This window comes from Mirounga leonina, unplaced genomic scaffold, assembly GCF_011800145.1.
Source record: "Mirounga leonina isolate KUSES-001 unplaced genomic scaffold, KU_Mleo_1.0 Mir_168, whole genome shotgun sequence".
NCBI classification, from domain to species: domain Eukaryota; kingdom Metazoa; phylum Chordata; class Mammalia; order Carnivora; family Phocidae; genus Mirounga; species Mirounga leonina.
The window spans coordinates 46,539,856-46,556,581 of NW_023270426.1; the positions used below are offsets into that span (position 1 = coordinate 46,539,856).

At 37.8% G+C, this 16,726-nt stretch overlaps 1 protein-coding gene across 1 annotated transcript in view; it reads right to left on the reverse strand.

Moving 5' to 3' along the window:
* The window catches only part of FAM169A (family with sequence similarity 169 member A), a 58,573-nt gene that overhangs the window by 33,841 nt on the left and 8,006 nt on the right, over window positions 1-16,726 (reverse strand). Inside the window, exons 2-5 of the mRNA XM_035014655.1 lie at window positions 4,522-4,656; window positions 2,970-3,069; window positions 2,585-2,670; window positions 308-479 (exon numbers count right to left, since the gene is read on the reverse strand). Of these exons, the coding sequence (XP_034870546.1) occupies window positions 308-479; window positions 2,585-2,670; window positions 2,970-3,069; window positions 4,522-4,653 (490 nt within the window). The 5' untranslated portion in view covers window positions 4,654-4,656. The remainder of the gene's footprint in view (window positions 1-307; window positions 480-2,584; window positions 2,671-2,969; window positions 3,070-4,521; window positions 4,657-16,726) is intronic.

Here is a 16,726-nt window from a genome sequence, read left to right on the forward strand (position 1 = left end):
TCCCTGCTCAGCAGGGAGTCTGCTTCTCCCTCTGACACTCCCCCCTCTCATGTGCTCTCTCTCACTCTCTCTCTCTCAAATAAATAAAATCTTTTAAAAAATTAAAAAATAATAAATAAATAAATAAATAACTTTCCTAACAATCCTCATTTACATAGAAAGGCAGAATCAAAGTACTCCCAAGAAATACTAAGTAAAATCACCTCAATTTAAACTCTAAAGAGTCATTTAAAAGGATATTGCTATAGTTGGGGTCTAAAAAGGAGGTTTCCATAATATATAGTTTAAATAACTTTTAAAGACTCACCTGTAGGCTTAACTGAATAAAACCCAATGGCTTCTCCTTTCTTCCACAGAATCTTGGCGTAATCAGTACTGTTATGACACAGGAATGGTATCTCATTTCTCTCCATTTCCTGTTTTCTATAAATAATCCGGTTCAGAACATACAGAACCACTCTCTCCCCAAGAGTTCTCACCTGGAAAGAGAGTCAGACACCAGGCACAACAGTTATGCTATGCATCCATTCAGAGGTGCTATCTACCTTGCTCCCTGCTTCCACACCTCATACTAGCATTCAAAGCACTCTGAATACACTCAAAATGATTTCTTAAACCTTTCTTCACACAGATGAGACCCATCATTTGTACCAATAACAATCCATTTCTACAAACACATATTATGCATGGAATACTGCCTCTCAGCAAAATTCTAAAACAGGAAAAATGAGTTTCTAATGTACCAATCCCCAGCATCTCTTCCTTAGTGCTCAAGCGTTTTCTTTTTTCTTCCAGCCGCCCAGATCCAGGGTCTCCCCCACCCTAATTGCTGCCCCACCACCTCTACTGCCTCAACTCTTCTTCACCTCATTTTAGCTTAAATAGTAAATAAGAAAGGAAACAAAAAGCCTCATGTTATCCTCTAAGACTTTAAGAACAATTGCCTTATTTGATGAGCAAGGCCATAATTATGCTCTTGGAAAGGAATCTGTCTCATCTTCCCAGGTAAAATGTGCATTTAACAGTCATGTCTTGGTTGTCTACTGTAAGGAGTAGCCAGCATGCCCCACACACATACCTTCTGCCAGATCAGATGAGTCATGACAGTGGCACAAGCAAATCTGGTAAAAGCAAACTTGGGGCAATCACAGAACGGAAGCAGAGCCTCACTTCCTACATGCAAGGCCACATGGTCACCAGGACCCCCTCACCAACTTTCTGACATCGGCTGTTGGGGCTTTTCCCCCACAGACATTTTTCACCACTAAAAACAAGAGTTCTATCCGTAAAGTCTACTTCCCCTCAAGTGTCCTTAAAAGAAGCACGAGAGTGCCCTCTAATTAGGTGAGTGAAGAAAGACAAGCATTAACTGTACACACACTATTCTCAAAAAAAAAGAAAGCAAGCAAGCAAGCCTTAACCATACCACACACTAGGGGATGTCAGATACCAAACGACAAAGGAAACGACAAAGCTCACTAGCTTTCAGGGCAACCCATTCCTTCCCTGAACAGCTCCGACCAGTGTAAAATTCTTCTTCATACTGAGCTGACCATAGCCAAAGACTACACTTTGATACCCTGGAGCCACACAGCCTAAAAATATTTGAAGAAAGCCATGACATTCCCCTAAATTTCATACCATAGGAACAAAGGAACAACTGAAGGAAAAGACTGATCTAATGCAATTTGGGGTACTCTGGCCATTCCAGTCCTCTCCCTTGAAACTGCTCCAGATCCTTAACATCTCTCCATTGGGACTTGCAGATACTACAAAACTAAACATTGAAGATGCTGCTAAGACAGTGGGGCTTTGCTCTATAAGCTCAAGTTTTTTTATTAGCTTTTTTGCTTACCTTCGTTTTACTTCTAATTAACTAAAGCCCAATCATTTTCATTATGTGCTGTTTTAGCTTGTTCTTCATGGTATACATGTGCAGTTAATTTTTTGAACCCATGGGTACTACTTTTCATCATGTTAGACCCTGCTCTTTGTTTCTCAATTCTGCCTTTCACAGACTTGTTCTCCCATTCAGCACTGTGGCAGGCAGAATTGATCAGCATACCATCCGTGTCTTCCTCTAAGTAAACGATAAAATGATGACCAGGACAGAAAAAAGGACAAAGTTTGGCAGTATGCTACTGAGGATCTCCCTTCTAGTCCACTGATTAGAACACCTGAAAATAGACCACCTAAAATAGCCCTACCAATAGGCAAGTTCCGTGGTTAGTCTCTCTTAGAGACAGACAACCTAGGCAAACACACATACAGAACTAGCTTTCTCTCTACCCTGTAAGAAAATCAGAAGCTAACGTCGATACAGGTCACTACAGTTCAAGTAACCAATGAGTATTCACTCTTCCTCACCAATTCTCAGATACTTTTAGAACCACATAAAATTGAGGAAGCGCAATCAGACTACCACTTTCATCGTAACAGTGAAGCTCTTAATAAGGGTTTAATACAACCTGGTTATACTACAATGGAGAAGTGCTCAATATTTTCAACAATTATCAATGTTTATGGGAAACATATTGTGATATGACCTCAGAAGAAACACTTTTAAATTATCGGATCTTGTTACCTGCTTAAGCCCTTCTCTAGAAGGGACAGATGTTTTCACAATATCATCAATAGCCCACCATTGATCAGCAAGGTAAAGTGCCACAGCTAAAACAGAATAAATGATTATTAACATTTAAGACTTAACAGTATACAGTATTACTATTTGAAAAAGTTTATACAGGTAATCTTAAATATACCCACATTTCATAATACAATGTGGCCCCATTTATACCATTTTTATTTTATTTCACTCATTAAACATTTAATTACAAGCAACTGAAAATTTTATTTTCCAGAAATTTAGTTTGAAGCAATTTTTTAAATTCCTTCACACAGCTACTTTTTAATAAATATCTAATTGGAGAAAAATTCCTCAAGTTATAAAGATTAAGCAGAAAAGAAACCTGTGAGTGAGTCCTCAGGTGCAAAAAGAGCAAGAATTTTCTCGGTCTGATCTCCACCATAAAGAGGTACAAAGCCTACATTTGACAGGCTAATAGGAATCTGAAATGACATTGATTAAAGATTTGTGAATTCCGTTAAGAAAATATAGGGCAAAAACACCAGGCTTCTATAAAAATATTAAGCTTTCTCTACATTAATGCTAATTATATAACTTAATTTCATAGAAGATATTTCTAGGCTCAAAAGAAGTAAATCAGACTTCCCTTTTGCAGGAATTTTCCTATCTTGGGGAAAAAATTGAAGTTTATTTCAATAAGTATTACTACTGTGCTCTAGCCACACATCTGAATAAAAACAAAGGCATGATACGGTACATAAACTCATTAAAAAACAACTACAGTTTATCATCTGTTATTGAGACAACTTCAGGGGGAAAATTCCATTTTATAGTAAAAGACATCAGATAGGTATATTTGTTTTTCCACTGAGATACATATGATACTTTAAGGTTTTTCTACCTTCATTAATCGGACCATAATTCCCATTTACTGATATCACAATTCAGATAATTATAAAATACTAGTCCTTTAGAGGAATAAATTGTAAAATCTTGGTGCTTTAGAAGAACAGACTTTTTTTTTTTTTTTAAAGATTTTATTTATTTATTCATGAGAGACAGAGAGAGAGGCAGAGGGAGAAGCAGGCTCCCAAGGAGCAGGGAGCCCGATGCGGGACTTGATCCCAGGACGCTGGGATCATGACCTGAGCCGAAGACAGACGCTTAACCATCTGAGCCACCCAGGCGCCCTAGAAGAACAGACTTTAAAGAAGCCTTTAAACATCATTCTCTAAAAGAAAACTCTGAACCACCTAGTTCACAGTAGAATGCTAACGATCTTTCCATCACAATATATCACACTTACTAATTAGGAAGTTTTATAGAAAAAGGAATATTTGTGATACAAAAATGTGTAATTAATGTTTTGCTGATTTTTTTATTAAAAAATTTCTAAAATCACAAATTCCAAATCCAAAGTAAATTTAATTTAGTTAGCTCAAATACAGTAACCCATCTTAGCAAAAAACTTTTATGTAATTTTAAAGGCAAAATATAGGGGCGTCTGGGTGGCTCAGTTGTTGAGCGTCTGCCTTTGGCTTGGGTCATGGTCCTGGGGTCCTGGGATGGGCCCTGCTTGGCGTCCAGCTCCCTGCTCCACGGGGGGCCGGCTTCTCCCTCTCCCACTCCCCCCTGCTTGTGTTCCCTCTCTCGCTGTATCGCTCTCTGTCAAATAAATGAATAAAATCTTAAAAAAAAAAAAAAATAAAGGCAAAATATAAATATTAAGCAATAACCTAGAGTGTCTTTTTTAAAAACTTGATCATGCTGCTGTACTAACCAATCAATATTTAACCATTTTACTGAAGAGTCTTCTGATGCAAATTTCAAAAGGAATTAGTTAACATTTTTAAATGATAAAAAATAAGAAGATACTGATTTCACATGTAAACTCAACTGAAAAGGTTGACAAAAATCACCTCCGCACACCTTACCGTAATATTGAGAAGAGAAAAACGTTCAGGGTTTTCAGGGTCCCCACATCTTAGATCTGACATATAATCTTCAGCAGAATTTTCCAATTCCTCATGACTGCAATTATCCAGCATATCCACAGGGAATGCCATCCTCTACAACAAACAATACGGGACAAATGTTTCAGCATATGAAATGTTATCTTCCTTTACTCATAGAAAAACTAACACCGGGGCGCCTGGGTGGCTCAGTCGTTAAGCGTCTGCCTTCGGCTCAGGTCATGATCCCGGGGTCCTGGGATTGAGCCCCACATCGGGCTCCCTGCTCAGTAGGAAGCCTGCTTCTCCCTCCCCCACTCCCCCTGTCTGTGTTCCCTTTCTCGCTGTGTCTCTCTCTGTCAAATAAATAAAATCTTTAAAAAAAAAAAAAAAACACCGCACTTTAAGGAAACTTCACTTTCACTATGCCAAGACAGACAACAATTTGAGCCTGCTGACTGAAAACATACATCAAAAAGAAAACTTTGTGGGGCGCCTGGGTGGCTCAGTTGGTTGAGTGTCTGTCTTCTCTCGCGTGGTAATCTCGGGGTCCTGGGATCGAGCCCCGCGCTGGGCTCCCTGCTCAGCGAGAGTCTGCTTCTCCCTCTCCCTCTGCCTCTCCCCTTGCTCATGCTCTCTCTCTCTCTCATTCTGTTTCTCAAATAAATAAATAAAATCTTTAAAACTAAGAAAACTTTGAAACATTCATTTGTATTAAAAACAATGAAATAGTAAATAATGGATAATTCCTTAAATGATAAAAATACAGAGGCATAGGATATACATATTTGCATATAAATACACATGCATATAAATATATCCTCCTATACCTGTCAACATATAAGCTACTGTAAAAGGACAGACACAGGGAACTTCTGGGAATAACAAAAATGTTCTACAACCCTACAAATTTACTTTAAAAATCACTGAATTGTACAGTTACAGTAAGTAAATATTATGGTATGTAAATTACATCTTATATGTGTGTACGTACATATACATACATCCATACATACATATATATATATATATATTTTTTTTTTTTTTAGCCAGCATCTTAGTGGGGATACACTAAAGACTTTCCCACTACAGCCAAGAAAATAAGGATTCTACCACTATATAAAATTATATAGGTATTTGTCAATGCAGTTAGACAAGAGAAAGCAATTAGAGGCTTAACAACTTTGGATGGGTGTAAGGGTTACAGGGAGACACTATCCCTACTTCAATTTGCAAATAATATATTTAATCGAAAAATCCCAAAGAATCAATGGAAAAATTATGCCAAACAGTAAGAAATTGTAGTTGAATAGCAGGATATAAAACTAGGGGCGCCTGGGTGGCTCAGTCGGTTAAGCCTCTGCCTTCGGCTCAGGTCATGATCCCAGGGTCCTGGGATCGAGTCCCACATCGGGCTCCCTGCTCAGCAAGGAGCCTGCTTCTCCCTCTGCCTGCCTCTGTCTCTCTCTGATAAATAAATAAAATCTTAAAAAATATATATATATAAAAAATAAAACACATACATCAAACCCTCATATATACAATAATCACCAGTAAAAAGAAATAACGAATGGAAAAAATGAGTAAAAACAGAAAATAAGATCCCACTTACAACAGCAAACATTAAAATAGGCTTAAATTTAACAATAAACAATAGGAAACCTATATAAGTCTAAAACATTACTGAGAGAAGCAAAGTGAACAAACAGGAAAGACAAACCATATTCTCGGAAAAAAATTAAAGTTAAAACAAAAAACAAAAAACCATGTTCTTGGAAAGACACTTCAACATCAAAAAGAGACCAGTTCTCCCTAAAATAATCTATTAATTTAATGCAATCCTAATGAAATACCCTTAGGGTTTTATTTTTTTCCTGAAGCAAAACAAGTTAATTATAAAGGTAATTTCAAAGAACAAATAAGCAAGAATAGCTAGAAAAATCCTCAAAAGGCAGAGCAATGACTGGAGACAAGTATGAGCCCTGTCAGATATTAAAACATATTCTAAAACTTCTAGGGACTCATGGCTGGCTCAGTCAGTACAGCATGTAACCCTTGATCTTGAGGTTGCGAGTTCAAGCCCCACGTTGGCCATAGAGCCTACTTAAAAATAAATAAATAAAATAATTAACAAATAATTTTTAAAAGGGGAGGGCGGGCCTGGATGGCTTACTCAGCAGAGCACGCAACTCTTGATCTCAGGGTTGCAAGTTTGAGCCCCATCTTGGGTGTAGAGATTACTTAAAATCTAAAAAAAACGAAAACAAAAAAATATATTATAAATTTCTATCATTAAAATAATGTGATAGGGCGCCTGGGTGGCTCAGTCGTTAAGCGTCTGCCTTCGGCTCAGGTCATGATCCCAGGGTCCTGGGATCGAGTCCCACATCGGGCTTCCCGCTCTGCGGGAAGCCTGCTTCTCCCTCTGCGGGAAGCCTGCTTCTCCCTCTCCCACTCCCCCTGCTTGTGTTCCTGCTCTCGCTATGTCTCTCTCTGTTAAATAAATAAAATCTTTAAAAAATAATAATAATAAAATAAAATAAAATAAAATAATGTGATTAACAGGGGCACCTGGGTGGCTCAGTTGGTTAAGCAAGTGCCTTCGGCTCAGGTCATGATCCTGGAGTCCCTGGATTGAGTCCCACATCGGGCTCCCTGCTCGGCAGGGAGTCTGCTTCTCCCTCTGACCCTCTCCCATCTCATGTGCTCTCTCTCATTCTCTCTCAAATAAATAAAATCTTTAAAAAATAATAATAGGGGCGCCTGGGTGGCTCAGTTGGTTAAGCAACTGCCTTCGGCTCAGGTCATGATCCTGGAGTCCCTGGATTGAGTCCCACATCGGGCTCCCTGCTCGGCAGGGAGTCTGCTTCTCCCTCTGACCCTCCCCTCTCTCATGTGCTCTCTCTCATTCTCTCTCTCTCAAATAAATAAATAAAATCTTTAAAAAAAAATAAAAAATAATAATGTGATACCAGGCATATGAACAGACAAACCAATGTAATAAGATACGGAAATATACCCTAATACCTATGGAAACAGAGTATAGGATTAAGGAGAGCTATCTCATTCAGAGGGGGGGAAAAGAACTTTTTAATAAGGTGGTACGGTTTCATTGGTCTTAACAATATGTTTAAATCAGACAATTCTGCCCATCTTTGAACTTCTTATATCTGAAATTATATCTGAAATCATACAGCAGGCTCTCTATTGTGTCAACTCTTTTCACTCAACATTATTTCTGTGACAAACATCAGCAGTGTTGGTTCTATCAGTTAATTTGTCCCTTTTTATTGCTATGGAGTATTCCATCACACCCAAATAGTTTATTTACCCATTCTACTACTGATGGGTAGGTGGGCTGCTACAAGTATTTTGGTAGATACACACGCACTAACCAATCTTACTAAAAGTCGGATGAGAAGACATATGCCTCCTCATGTGGTATGTCAAGAAAACTGGACCCAAATCTAACCAAACCATTAGACAAATGTGAAATGAAGCCTTAAGTATGCGGCCAGCCAAATTTAGAACTCAGTTTCTACAATAAATACACAGCATGGATGGGTATTAAGGAGGGCACGTACTGCATGGAGCACTGGGTGTTATATGCAAACAATGAATCATGGAACACTGCATCAAAAACTAATGATGTAATGATGTATGGTGATTAACATAATAAAATAAAATTTAAAGAAATATATACATACAGCATGGAGTTAAAAAAAAAAAAAACGAGTGGACACTAACATAAATTAAAAGAAACTTAAGAGACATATCAGATGCATTGTGGAAAGGATCCTGATTTGTGTACTCTTCAAAATGTCCATGATAAAAAGTTAAATAAAAACTCACAATCTACATCAAATACTGAGTTACTAGTTCTTAAAGAAGTATACATAAAGCAATATAGATTATTTTGTTTTAGAAGTTCCCTATATTTTGGAGATGCCTAGGTGGCTCAGTCAGTTAAGTGTCCAACTCGATTTCAGGTCAGGCCTTGATCTCAGGGTCATGAGTTCAAGACCCACGCTGGGCTCCCCGCTGGGCTTGGAGACTACTTAAAAATAAATAAATAAAATAAAAGTTCCCTGTTTAGTATTTACCCACAATAAAAACTGCAGAGCCCAACTGCTATATTTGTCAATAACCTTTTCAGTTTGATAAAGGAAAATTTAAAAAGGGAAAGAAAGGCAGAAGAAAATCAACTGAAAAAAAGTTACTTTTCTTTGAAGTGATCTTCAAATCCATTTTATCACAACAAAAGTATTAGTAGACAAGGAATTGAGTATCTAATGGAAATATGACATAAGCACATAAAAGACAGGACATATAGAGTAACATTTATATACAGTTAAATATATTTTTCTGATTTTTGAAAATATGATAATGAGAAGAACTTTTTTTTTTTTTACCATAATCTGAAATCTTGGTCTTAAGGACTTGAAACTTGGTGTACATATGACTGGGAACCTAATTTTATTCAAATAATGCTGTATATACATTTTTTTAATCAAATTTTTAATTTTTAAAATCAAACCTAGAGGGACCCCTGGGTTGCTCAGTCAGGTGGATATCTGTCTTCAGTTCAGGTCATGATCTTGGGGTCCTGCATTGGGCTCGCACTGGGCTCTGCACTCAGTAGAGGAATCCGCTTCTCTCTCTCCCTTTGCCCCTCCCCCAGCTTGTACATGTTTTTTCTCAAAAAAAAAAAAAATTAAAATTAAACCTAGAAATAGAACAAATTCAGCCCATCTGTTAGTAAATGTAAGTATCTAAATAAAAACAAAAAGGAAGAAAAATTTGTGAAACTACTGATGAAAGCAGTATCACAAGATTTCTAGCCAACTTAGAAAGAGGAAAAAAAAAACCTTTAAGTTTCAAGAGAGATCAACCAAGAGCTTATGTAATTAAGATGTTAGAGTAAGAAAAGGCTCGATAAATTATAGTAGCTCCACTGTGAAAGAAGCTTATTCCTTAGTTTGGGCAAATCTGTTTATCTCTATCAAAGTCAGTATGTAAGAGCAAACTAAGGAAATACAACATTACATTCTATAGTCTTATCTAACTATTCTAATGAAGATTAAAATTTTGGGTGAAACTAGGGGCACCTGGGTGGCTCAGTTGGTTGAGTGTCCAACTCTTGATTTCAGCTCAGGTCATGATCTCTGGGTCCCGGGATCGAGCCCTGCGTGGGGCTCTGCACTCAGTGGGGAGTCTGCTTCAGGATTCTCTCTCTCCCTCTGCCCCTAACCCCTGCTCTCTCGTTCTAAAATAAATATATCTTTTAAAAAAATTTTAGGTGAAACTAAAAACACAAAACAGTCAGTAGTGGATGAAAGAAGCATAATTAGGACGCTAATTAAGAGAATGTATTAATTGTTTTTACTCTCTTATAGACAAGATCCCAGCTTTATATCCAAGTTAAACACTATGACATTTAACATACCATACCACTGACTAGATGAAGCTCAAGAAAAATTACTATTACACCATTTCCCTTAAACCAACTCAAAAGACTCTTGAAAATTAGCTACCAGAACAAGCAATGAATGAAATACATTTAAAATTTTCATTTGCTGGGGGTGCTAGGTGGCTCAGTTAAGCATCCAACTCTTGATCTCAGCTCAGGTTTTGATCTCAGGTTTGTGAGTTCAAGGTCCACGCTGGACTCCACACTGGACTCCACACTGTGCCTGGCACCTACTTAAAAAAAAAAAATTTTTTTTTTTTTCATTTGCTGGGGCACCTGGCTGGCTCAGTAGGTGGAGCATGTGACTCTTGATCTTGGAGTTGTGAGTTTGAGCCCCACCTTGGGTAAAAAGAGTACTTAAAAATATTTTTTTACTTTTTTAAAAGATTTTATTTAACCATTTGAGAGTGAGTGAGTGATCAGGGGAGGAGCAGAGGGAGAGGGACAAGCCGACTCAGAGACCGATGCCAGGCCGATCCCACTACCCTGAGATCATGACCTGGGCCGAAATCAAGAGTTGGACGCCCAACCGAGCCACCCAGTGTCCCTAAAAATCTTTTAAAGAAATTCTTTTAAATAATAAAAATAAAAATTTCATTTGCTAACAGTAATCATAATCTAAAGGATGAAACGTAAGTTAATGTTTGAAGCCTGCTGTCAAAAACTTGGCCTACAAAAGCACAGTTGATTATAATCATACAAAAATAATATGGCCTTCTAGATAAAGAATACAAAATGGACGTAGAAGGAAAAATAGTCTTGACTGAACAGCAAGTTTTTCGTGATTTTCTTTCTTTTTCATCTACTGTGACTATGATAATTACGGATCTTAAAAGATTTTAATTGCTAATGTCATGTTTTAAGTGCATTTTTTTGGTTTCATTATTGGAAGACAATTCTAATAAACAGGCAAAGTAGGTGATCTGAATAAAGAACCCAATGGCATAGCCCAGAATAAGACATTTTAAGGCAGTAAACAGTCTTAGAGGTCTTGGTTTCTTATCTAATACGCTTCAGAGAAGAGTCATGTGTGGACCCACCCACTAGTCCACAGCAGAATGAGCCAGAAACACGAGTTGGTCTCCCTAAGCCATTGATCTGTCCTCTATCCTTGTGTTGCCCAACCTTCAGTAATTTGCATACCACTGTGAACATTTTTCCTAGGGTGTTAAATGTCTGTATCACTATTTAACTAATGTATTTCTCAAGTCACTTTTTTTTTCTTTATTAAGTAAGCTCTACAACCAATGTGGAGCTTGAACTCACAACTCCAAGATCAAGAGTCAAATGCTCTACCAACTGATCCAGTCAAGTGCCCCTCAATTCACTTCTTTAAAAATACACACACACCTCTCTCCATCTTTCCTCCTCTCCTTTTTTTTAATGTGGTAAAACATGCACATAACACTTACCATTTTAACTATTTCTAGATTTGTAATTCTGTGGCAGTAAGCACATCCCCACTATTGTACAACCATCACCACTCTCTGGTCTCCAGAACTTTTTCACCATACCAAATAGAAACTCTGTATCCACTAAACAATCACTCCCCATTCCCTCTTCGCCCATCCCCTGCTAACCACCTTCTATTCTGTATCTCTATGAATTTGCCTAGTCTAGGAACTTCATAAGTGGAATCACACAATAATTGTCCCTTTGTGCCTGGCATGTAAGGTTTATCCGTGTTGTAGCATGTATCAGAACCTCAGTTCACTTTTTTAGAAACATTTACCCTTAACTATAAAACCATCAATGTGATATATAAGATTATACATTTTCCTAATCAGCATTAAAATTTCTAACTACCGTCATTTAAATGGTCACTTGAATACCACTTAACCAACTGAGCCACCCAGGCGCCCCCCCCTTTTTTTTTAAAGATTTTATTTATTTATTTGTTGAATACCACTTAAAAACACCTCCTAAATCACCAGTATTACGTCAGCACATTTTAGAAAACATTTCACTATAGGTATATAGGAGTGCTAACCATAAGAAAATACTATTACAAATCAAAGGCAAGTACAATATGACCAAATGAATTAAAGTGTAAAAACAGAAATTCATTATCTTTCATTCTTAAACCTTTTTAGATGGCCTTTATTTTTTTTTAAGATTTTTATTTATTTATTTGACAGAGAGAGACACAGCGAGAGAGGGAACACAAGGAGGGGGAGTGGAAGAGGCAGAAGCAGGCTCCCCGCCAAGCAGGGAGCCCGATGCAGGGCTCGATCCCAGGACTCTGGGATCATGACCTGAGCCGAAGGCAGACGCCTAACGACTGAGCCACCCAGGCGCCCTAGATGGCCATTTTTAAATAGAAAAATAATTGCTTCTGGGCTTATTATTAAAGAATATTCACATACTTACACAAAATGAAACAATCGTTTTCCTGCAGTCCAACCATTTAAAAACTCTGAAATTTGCATAAAAAGCATTTCTGGGGAGAGACCCCCCTAAGACACACCCCTTCTAAAATGTTTCTGGGTTGCAAATCTGTCCTTAAACCCATTACTTTTATTACTAGTTGCTCTCAGTGTTCAATTTTATTGGCTAAATAATCACCTAATGGTAATTAAATGAAGATGAAAGAACTAGAAATTATTATATATCAGTTAACAACAGCAGGTAACATTTACTGAGAACTGACCATATACCAGACTTTAAAGAGACAGCCATCTTGAAAATACAGTGAGATATTTCTATTAGCCCCAATCTATAGATGAAGAAACAGAATGTCATACCACTAGGAGGGCTAAAAGAACAGGAATCCAGACAATCAAATATACCTTCCAATATTATTATTTTTACTAAATATGCAAAATCTTATTTGTCATGGCTATATGAACTCTCCTTTTATAAAATAATAATTCCCTTGTTATTAGGTATTCTAGTCACATGTTACACAAGAAAAGAGCAACTGGAATTGGAATTCTATGTATGACCCTGGTTCCTGGGTCAGCTCGGCCACTAGCTAAGTCAGTGACCCTGGGCAAGTTACTTACCCTCTTTAAGCTTCTGTATTCTCATTGGTAATGTGATGCAACTGGACAGGATAATCCTAAGGACCTTTTTACCTCTAAATGTTTATAATTGTTTTATAAAAAAATATATTGGTTAACTTATGACTGTAAATTACTGGCCTTATGGTGGGTCTCCTACAGTTTAGAGGCAAGAGAAAAATGGTAAGGCTCTAAAGAGAAATATAGGTTGCTATGATAAATCACTCACTTCTCCCTCTTTTTTGTTGTTTTTAAGCTTCTGTTCTGTGTTACATAACTGTAAAGCTGTCAGATCAAATTTTGTCAAGTACTTTATGCTCTACCCATGAGATAAACCAAAAGGGCTAACTAGATTCTACATGAATGAGAAAGCTTAGTGTTGCCTTAAGCAAACTAAGTCATCAAAAAATTTACACAGAATGGATAATGAAGTGTAAAAAGTGTCCAAATTAATTTATAAATTATGTAAATGTTATGCTCATTAATCCTGGCTAACGTGTATAAAAACACAATACTAATACCTCTTATGTAAGAATTTTAAGATGCCCATCAGCTATTTTACATCTATCTTTTAATAATTCCACCCCTCTTCCCCTAAAAAATTATATAACTATTTGAAAGAATAAATGCTTTACATAATTAAAAAAAAGAATAAATACTTTTAGGAAGATAATATGAAAAAGAGAAAACAGTTTTATTCCTACTATTGTGATTTTTTTTCCCTTTTTAAGGTTAATTATTAGATGTCAACTATACTCTTAAAAAGGAGGAATGTATTTTATAAATTTGGTTCCTAAATTTTCAAGATTCTTATAGATTATTACTATCATTTGGAGGCTTTAGGGGGAGAGGAATATAAATAAAAATACGGACATTTTAGGGGCGCCTGGGTGGCTCAGTTGTTAAGCATCTGCCTTCGGCTCAGGTCATGTTCCCAGGGTCCTGGGATCGAGCCCCGCATCGGGCTACTTGCTCTGCGGGGAGCCTGCTTTTCCCTCTCCCACTCCCCCTGCTTGTGTTCCCTCTCTTGCTGTGTCTCTTGCTGTCAAATAAATAAATAAAATCTTTAAAAAAAAAAAAATACGGACATTTTAGAGCTGAAAGAGTTCTTAGGAAAAAAATAATTATCTCAACCAATGCAAGTCATGACCCTATTTCTCCTGATTGTTTCCCCAACATTGAAAATAGGTTAGGTATCCAGGCAACATAATCGGTAATGCTCTCAACCTTTTCACAAAAAGCCTGTTTCTGAATCTTATTTTGATTCTTCTCTGGAGTCTTCCCTTTTCACTTTTCTCCCTACCATCGTTTTTTCCCTAACTAACCTAGCCCCTGTACATTAGCTCAACGATCTCTTTATCTTATTTACCCTTTATTCTTCTATCCCTCCTGCCCGACCCAAGGCCCTAATCCCTACATTAATCCTTCTCCAGTGTTAGAGCTGGGATTCTGAATATGACAAAATGGAACTAGTGAATAAACCGCCCCAACTATCAAATCTCAGGTGGGCTCAATGCTGCTCACAAATCCTCTCCTGTCTTCTGAGAAATGAAAAAGACCTGACTACTTGTGTGTGGTGAGGACTGCCTATAAGTTTATGGCTAATGGGGCAGGAAGTTGGAAAGATTTCATACTTGTTGCTTTTTATTTTACGTAGGAAACAAAATCATCTTTTGAAGTAATGATCACTGAGCCACCAGTGGACTATGGGCCTGCTTCTATTAACACTTCACGTGTGTTCCCGGATATAGTTTTTATCACTAACATACCAATGAGGAATTTAATGATCTTCACTTGCCAGCTGAGGAAACTAAGACACACAAAGCAGCTGAGTAACTTGTTCAAGGACACACACTAGTTAAGCGGCAGAACTAGCATTTGAACCCAAGCAGTCTGGCTCTGATGCCTATTTTTAGCATAACTCTAAGTCTAAAAGTAGAGCATTTTAGGAGTCCCAAGATGGTTAAAGATTGCTTACATCTATCAGAGTCTTACAAATTGTCTTTCTAGGAATTTAATTCTCTCTTCATATTCAGGAAGATGGTCTTACATCTAAGAAATCATTTAAACATAAATGTGCAATCTCTTTTGGATGCATCTGACTGACAAAATTGAGTTTACGTTCCTGCATCCAAACTGCAAGGGAGAGAGAATATGACTTGGGGGGTGGGGGGCTCTACCGTGGAGAGGTGAAACAGGCCTCATATGGCTGAAATACGACTCATAAGCAAAAATGAGTCACAATACAAAATACTAAATTTTACCACAGCCAAGAATGGATGCTAAATCCTTATCTTACTATCCACACACTTTGAGCAAGATCTAGAGAGCTACTTAAACTACTCAGATACATATGCAAAGAAATAGCAATGTGCTTATAACTAAAGCTTCCACTTGACTGACTACACATAGTACTGCAAAAAAGAATACATTTTCCTCTAGAACATGCCACCTACTCTAGTACTTCATGACCTGGATTACTGAACAGTGTTTATAATCTCACAGAAGCAGTTTTCAAACTTGGGGAAAAAAACAAAATAAAAACAAAATAACTATTTAAATGAATACACCATAAAATTTTGTCTTTCGTTTCAACATCAGACCAACTAAAATCCTTTTACCTGGCTTCTTTACCCCACAAGAGATCTAATTTTATAGTGCTTCATTAAAGTTAACAGGAGTTTGGCACAGTAAAACTCAAGGACACAGGCAGTTGTTAAAAACAGGAGTCTCAACAATTTGTACAATGTTGTAAGTATCTTCAAAATAAAGTATCACAGGGGCTGGTCTCATTTCGAACCATGAAGACGACGGATGCTTTCACTTTAAAGGAAATACATCTAGCCCAAGACAAAAGCAAAAACAAAACCTAACCTGGTGCTTAATTTTGGCATACGGATTTATGAACTATCCTGCTGAGCCACAAACAGCAGGACCACCACCCCACCACCTAGTATTTTCACTACACAACTAAGAAATGTAACCAAGAGTTGCCACTGTGGGCAGAGTATAATACCAACTTGGGAAAAGGAGATTCAGAACCACAGGCGTCCCATACCTCTTTCCCTTTCAGGCTTCTCCAACTCTGCACTTCCATCCATGGCCCCACACACCTGTACCTGCAAACCTCTTGCAACCTCAGATGGGTTTGCTCGCCCAGATTAAGAAAACTTGTTTTCTTACCTCTCATTGGCAGTAAGCCTAGGAGAAAAAAAGGTAAGTGATGGTAGTAGCCTTCCTATCTGACTTCAATACATATTTAATGAATAAATGAGTTAATGAACAAAAGTTTGTATAAACAAATCACACAGTGGTGTTAGGAAGAACAGCCACAGATGAGACGTGTAAGGTTCTGCTGCTAGATGAAAAGCAATATATGGAGCTTCAACAGGCAGAGAGGGGATAACCCTCTCAAAAGATGGAGCACACTAAATGGAAGCCAGGAAGCATGCTGAAAATGGCAAGCAGTTGGATTTACCAGAAGACTTAAGGTATATTAGGAGAAGTAGTGGAAGGAACGTAAGGAAAATCAACTGAGGACAGAACACAAAAGGCCAAGAACATCAGACTAAAGAGGTGGACTTTGAGGCACCTGGGTGGCTCAGTCGTTAAGCGTCTGCCTTCGGCTCAGGTCATGATCCCAGCGTCCTGGGATCAAGTCCCGCATCGGGCTCCCTGCTCAGCGGGAAGCCTGCTTCCCTCTCGCCCATTCCCC